This window comes from Phalaenopsis equestris, unplaced genomic scaffold (assembly GCF_001263595.1).
Source record: "Phalaenopsis equestris unplaced genomic scaffold, ASM126359v1 Scaffold000002, whole genome shotgun sequence".
NCBI lineage: Eukaryota > Viridiplantae > Streptophyta > Magnoliopsida > Asparagales > Orchidaceae > Phalaenopsis > Phalaenopsis equestris.
In genome coordinates, this window is record NW_018164444.1 from 68,857,087 (window position 1) to 68,864,201 (window position 7,115).

The following is a 7,115-nucleotide window of genomic DNA, read 5'->3' on the forward strand; positions in this document are numbered from 1 at the left end:
GAGTGGGCGGGCTGTAAATTGGATGGCGGCTATGGGCTGTGGTCAATGGTTTTGAGGTGCTGGTTTTGTCGTAGGGGTGTCTATGTTGTGAAACTTGGACGTTTCTTATGTAGAAGATGACAAAATAGTGAAATGCTTAAAAAAATTTATATTTATCTGTGTGTGTGTGTGTGTGTGTGCCACGACACACTTTTCATTTTATTTTTGCATTTGTTTATGTTGATATGTTTTTTTATGCTGGTTAATAGCTTCACCTCTTCTATGGTGGATTACGGTGGGGCCGTTTGGGCGGCCCCGTAAATTTGTTGTGAGTTCTAGACATTCCGGGAAGTCCGAGAAAGTGATGTGTCGTTGTGGACTACCGTCGTTGCTATTAACGTCACACCAGACACATAGCTACGGGAGACAATTTTACAGGTGCCTGCGGTGGGGACAAAGACCTGAAGACGGTAAATTCTTCAGGTGGACGGACAATACAACTGTTTCTACGATATCCCAATTGGACACAGGTCCTAGGAGTTCGACAGTACCACAACAGGAGACCACCGCATATGGTTCGAGTTCTTCCGTGTACACCGCACCCCATCAAGACACGCTTGCTCGGGGATTTGAGGTAGCAGAAACGGGCAACATTCGTCATGATGTGACTTTACATGTTAAACTCAATATTGTCATATTTTTCCTTGTAATTTTAACCTGTTATTTCTTCTTTTTTTTGGTTCTTTCTATAATCCATATTAGAGTTTCATAAATGTGTAATGAACTTTCATATATATCACTATGTTTGTTTGATGTAATCACAACTTTTTTGAGTTATATAAATATTATTAAATTTTTTTGCATTTTCATTTCTAGACATTTGAGAAAATAACATTTTGCTACACAGATTATTCATTCAACTCAAAAAATTTACAAATAAGTTGTTTACAAAACGCACTAACCAAACAGCTAAACTGTTTATTCAGAACAGGGGCAAAATGGTCAATTTTTCACAATCAGCTGTTTTCCAGACGCGTTAACCAAACAGCCAAACAACTTATCCGGATCAGCTGGTCATCAGCAGATTATCAGGATAAGCTGCTTATCAGCAGAAGCTGGATAAGCTGCAGCTGCCCCAAACAGACCCTAAGTTTCATATTTAACTTATCACCCAATCCGCCCATACTTTATGCAACACGAATTATCAACTTTAATCGATAAACAGAGGACGATCACTTACCTCATGCTCTATTGCCTCTCCAATGTGGATAGCAGCTTGCACCACCCGAACGCACCCCTCCTCTGGCCCCATCATCAGCAACCCCATCATCTTATGCATCACAATCACCGCTAGCTTATCAGCTGGCAACAGGCTCAAATGGTGTGCATAAGCCGCCTTATGTCTTTTTCCCTTCTCCAGCTTCACATCCTTCTCAATTGCACTCCGCAGCGGCTCAAACCATCCCAGGAACAAAGACTTCACATAAGGCAAGTTAGGAGCGAGCTTCTTCTCAAGCATCACTCGCTCCAACTCCTTATACTCCTCCGCTGCTCTCTCCCACGCCTCTGTTTCAGCCTTCACCTGCCTCCTCCTAAGAGATTTGTACTTCTTCCTCGCCACATCCAATGATTCGCGAACACTCGCCAGATCATCAAAACGCGGCATCCATAGAGAGTCTGTACGGAAGATCCTTTCTAGGGTTTGTCCAGGCAAAATGAGGGACCGATCATATCCCAGCCATGGAAAATCTATCCGCTCATCTTGTAAAACAACTGGATCGTAGATAACAGGGGATTCAAGCGTTTTCATGTGCGAAAAGGCAGTTGGAAATTTGAGCTCTGGTTCCAAGGAATCTGAGCCGAGAGGGAATGGAGATGAATCGAGCGAATTTAGCGCAACAAAGCTGGGGATGGAGTTTGAGGAACTCGTATTATTGAAAAAAGGGTCAATTAAACGAGGAATCTTGGTCTGATGCTGCTCTCCTCTTCCTTTATATTGCCTCGAAATGCGGTTTTCCCATGTAAGCACTGGGAGAAAGGAAGCACAGGAAGCCATTGATGGGAGCAATGGCAACTGGGGAGTGGATAGAGCGGCAAAAGCCCCTCCTAAAACCCTTGATATTTTAGGAAAAATTTTCTGTCGGGACTCTACTTCGGACTCCCTGTTTCCTGCAATAAACTGTGAAGTGTGGCATATTTCTAAAATAATCTTAAAATAGTATTGGTAATTTAAATAACTTTGAAATAACGTTATTGGAATTATTTCGGGATTATTTCTTTATTATTTTGAATTATCGAAAAAAAAATTATATTTCACTTTAATAACCACGAAATAACATTTGTGGTTCCACTTTAATAACACTCTTGAATGTTATACTAAGACGTTATTATGTAAGGAGTCATGTCATATATATGAAAACGCACATGTGCAATAAAAATGAGAAGCAACATAATGTTTATTACTAACTATTTTCTATTGGTGTTGCTTAGCTCCCCCATCAGACATGGACCAGACATGTTACATGCTTGTTTGGCTTTCCCCAAAAACATTGTCTTCATGCAGGTCGAGTTTTTCATATTTTTTCTGATGTACTTTTTAGAATTTTAAAAAGAGTCTGTATTAGAAATAAGGTATGACACGGGTTTCGATGTGTCGGATGAGCGAAACAACGTGACAAGGAACGAGAGTTGTTTGCTCACGTCTCATATTCTAAATTCCATTTATCTACAGAATTAGGATCATACATGTAAAGTGAAGTCACGGTTTCTTTTTTCACTTTTATAGGATGTGTCGCCGACCCAATGATGCCGACCTTTTATTATTTAATATTTTAAGGTGCGTAGTACTGAGGGAATATTTCTTCCTTTTATAGGATGTGTCGCCGACCCAATGTTGCCGACCTTTTATTATTTAATATTTGGTTTGTTTTCTTGTTTTTCTTGCATGTTTAAATGCTTTCATTGTTTTCCCCATTTCTTTCTGGTTGATCTTGAATGCTACAAAAATTATAATCTAGGCCCATTGAAGACCTTAAAATTATACATTTTCTATTCAAAATCCTAATAATAAAATATTGAGATAAAAGTTAAAGGTCTTAGGGATATCATTGTCTTCACGGATGACGTAATTCATGGATTGCTGACCAGGGATCTTTGGACGTGTTGGGTCGACTACCATAACTACCAGGTAGACTTAAGATCATAGTAGCTTGGGATAACGGGTTTTCGATACCCTGGTCCGACTACCTCAACCTTCTAGGGATTACTCCCCCATTCTTTTGACTACCCCTTTTGAGTCATGTTTCTCCTTTTACCTTCATTGGCATCATGTCGGCTACCTGAGTGTCGATGAGCTGCCACCTATTTAAATGGGTTTTGATGTATCAGGATTCCTGATTTGGATGATTTAGTTATTTTACAGACTCCATATGTTGATGGGTTCGTTACCCATGTAGCGACTGCGAGCACTCACTCTTCACCATATTGCTTAGTGGGAGCTTTAAAAGCATCTGAGTATTTCCATGCGAAATAACCATTCTTTGATAGTCATATGCTAGTTGTCACTCTTATTGTAAGCAAAACTTCTTCGGATCAAGAGTATTATTGGGCAACCCCAAATATATAATTAACCAAGTGGGATATATTCCCTTGGGAGCTCTAGAACTCAAAATAGGCAAACACACCTAAATCTCTAATTGTGGGTAGTCTACATAGGTATTCTTTCGCGAATATTGATCCAAAGTGCTTCCTCCCAATCTTTTTTAGGCAGACATACTTGACTTATCCTTGTGATGTTTATCGCATGTAGACTCTTTATGTTCTTTCTCTTATTTGTCATCTTTGTCGTATGCCTGTGTTTTTTCAGGTTACTCTCTTCTCCTGATCATTCACATGATCTAGAAGAGAGACTTATTTGGAAAAAGAGAAGTATACAACGATAAGCAAACTAACGACTTCTTTAAAAATAAAAAGAGAAAGGAATGAAAACTAACCCGTTATTAGTTGTGGAGTGGTAGCGACCCACTAGAATGTCTTAGTGGGGCAATACTCGATACTGCACCATGAATATTATGTGTATGTTGTGCTAAGGTCTAAGAAGTCTAATAAGTATCATTTATGCTTTTCCTTATTAGGACTTATTTTAAAAGTATAAAATTTATATTTTTTATTACATATGCCTCATGTTCTAAAAACCTACTTTAAAATTATTGCATCCTTAACTTATACCATGCATGAGGTCAAACCTTTTAAAAGCTTTCTTTCATACAAAACTAGAATTTAGTGACACCTCTTAGAATCCTTAGATCCCTAGGATGGGGTTAGGGACGACGACCCCATCAAAAAGTATACTACGCTTTTTACATATCCCTGCACACACTTATATATTGTGGCTAGGACACGATACATTAGATAGTGTGCTAGGCTAGACCTAGGGTGTTAGGTTGTCTTTTCGATGTCTTGACTATAGTTCTCTGCCGGATTGGTTGTTCTAGACATGCATCACTTTTTTTGGTTTTTTTATGTGTTTACTAAGCTGTGAGACTTACGCTCTAATATGTTAAAGGCGATTTTCTTGCAAGGAGCCGTGACTGACAGGGAGGGAATGTAATGATTCATACTTATGCATTTTTCATAGGTGTTGCTTAGCTCTCCTCTCACCGGATATGGTTCACCCATTTAAATAACAATTGTCACTCTCTAACTGTGATGATTGTACTCAATTGATAATATTGCTTCCATCCCATGTGACAGCATGAAAGGGGTCTGCCCAATCACCGTGGAAGGTGTAGCTTGAAATGTCCAAAGAACAGACAGGAAAACCTCTACCCAGTTCCCCTTAGCTTTTTCAATATTTTTCCTCAGCATGTTCAAAATGTTTTTATTGGCTTTCTTTGCTTATACATTCATTTGAGGATGACGCACATATACAAATTCAAACTAATTATATGGTTTTAGCAGAAGTTCTTTACTCCTTGGTCAACAAACTGCATCTCGTTATTGGTGATGATAACCAACGGTTGTTTATAAAGATAGGTTAGGATCATCCAAATGAAATTTTAGTTGGCCTTCATCATGATCCGAGCAAGAGTCTTGACTTTGATCCATTTGGGAAATTAATCTATTGTAATTAGGAAGAATTTTTGTAGGCATCGCGATAAGGGAAAGGGTCCGATAATGTCCCGTACCTTGAGCGTGAAGGGTTGTGGTCTGACATTGAGTTGCAACTTGTGTGTAGGCTAGTGTTGAAGTGGTGCATACTTATGTCATTGCTCGCACTTTCTGGAAAACTCCTCAGTATCTTTCAAAACTATTAGTTAGAAGTAACCCTGCCATTGTACCCGGTAAGTCAAAGTCATTCCTCCGTAATGGCCCTGCATTCCCTTGAGCTCACCTCATGAATTACCTCTTATGCATCATTTTATTTTTTACATCATCGGTATAACGACATAACTGACAGCTTTTATTCGATCAAGAGATATTGGGAAGACTTTATTTAGAATCTTCTCAGGTTGGCAACGTCCTCTGATATCTTCTCAGTCTTAAGAAACAAGATGTAGAGGTTAACCCAGCTAATTGGCCATTCAACTTCCAGTTTCATTATCTTGGCCTCTTTAATAGTCGGTTGGATAAGTCTTTGGGCCATCCCTTCACCCAAGCAGATGCAATAGGAACAAAGGTCTACTACTTAATTATCCTCCCAGATGATGTGCTCAGTTTTAAATCATTCAAACTTTTCAATCTCCAACTTTGCTTTGCCCGAGTACTTAGCCATCATATCATCTCGAACCTCAAATTACTTCATTTACTTAATTTAGAATAAGCTTTGAGTCAAATTTTACATGGATATGTCGAGAGCCCATCTTATAAGCAAAATATAGTTGAAAATTAATGCTTCATATGTGGTTTTTGGTGACCTCAAATTCAACTCCTACCAAATGGTACTGGGGTTTCTCAATCAAACTAGTTAAGGCAAGATCGAGCTCCACTCCGGTTTGGCTTAAAACTTCATCATGTCTAGTCGTCTATAGTTGATGCTTTGTTTAGCTCACTTGGTTCAAAAAAACATAAGTAATCAGCTATGGCCTATGTTTTAATCATTGTCCAATGCACACATAAAATGTCAAACTCACCCAGATCTGCCACTCTTTGAGGAAATAATCAAAATGCTTCGGCTGGGCAAAGACGAGCTTGCGTCAATGATCAGTGGTGAACTTGATTGAGTGTGTCTGGAATTATGGTCAAAGCATGCAAGTGGAAACAACAAGGACAAACATTAGTTTCTCCAAAATGTGGTACCTGAGCTCGACACCTCAAAGGAATCAACTGATATATTGGACAGAGAACCGCTTCCTCGACTCTTATCAAACTAATATTGAGCTGGTGGCTTTAGCTCTAACCCCTTAAGTACAGAGATAGCTTTTCTCTCAACTTTGGCCTATGAAGAAGCAATGGTGACACCAAGGAGTTTTTCAGCTTCTTAAATGCTTATCACATTCATTTGATTACACAAAGTTCTTTGCTTGCCAAAAGTGTTGAAAAATATTGCACACATGTCGCTCGACTTGAAGATGAATCAGCTCAGGCTCAAGATCTAGTCAGTCAATGACCAGAGAAAAATATGTTGAGATTTTCATACCTATTTTATACTGTTTTTGATGATATTGCACTTTAACTTTAAAGAAAGGTGCACTTTAAAGAAAGGTATTTTAGATGTTTTGTTGCAAGAATGATGAATTAGGGTCATTGGAGCAAAAAGATGTAAAAAGATGCAAATTTGGAGCAAAAATTACCAAAATGTGAAGAATTGAACTAGGGCACCGACGGCGAGATTTTCCCGAGACTCCAGAATTAATTCATTAAGAAGGTCAGCCGACGGCGCCCTCGAGGCCGCCGACGGCGAGCTCGACGGTTATGCCCAATCAGGCTTTGGATAAGGCCAAATTTTGAAGGAATGCTTAGGCAACTCTTAGGAAAGCTCATCCACAACTTTAAAAGAATATTTTGGCCGAAAATTGAAGAGAGCGGAAAGGACTCTGGAGGCCTAGAGGTTAGAGAGGTTCCATTAGTGTGTAACAATTGTGAGGATTTCTTCAAGAAATTGTAAGAGTGGAGGGAAATTGTAAGAGTTGAGGGAA

The 7,115-nt window shown here is 39.1% G+C and overlaps 1 protein-coding gene across 1 annotated transcript in view; it reads right to left on the reverse strand.

Moving 5' to 3' along the window:
* LOC110037441 (DNA-directed RNA polymerase 3, chloroplastic-like) overlaps window positions 1–2,135 on the reverse strand; it is a gene marked incomplete at its 3' end in the record, with an annotated part of 66,591 nt that extends 64,456 nt beyond the window's left edge. The window contains 1 exon segment of the mRNA XM_020742096.1: window positions 1,220–2,135. Coding sequence (XP_020597755.1) covers window positions 1,220–2,035 — 816 coding nt within the window.
* Between the last annotated feature and the right edge of the window lie 4,980 nt (window positions 2,136–7,115).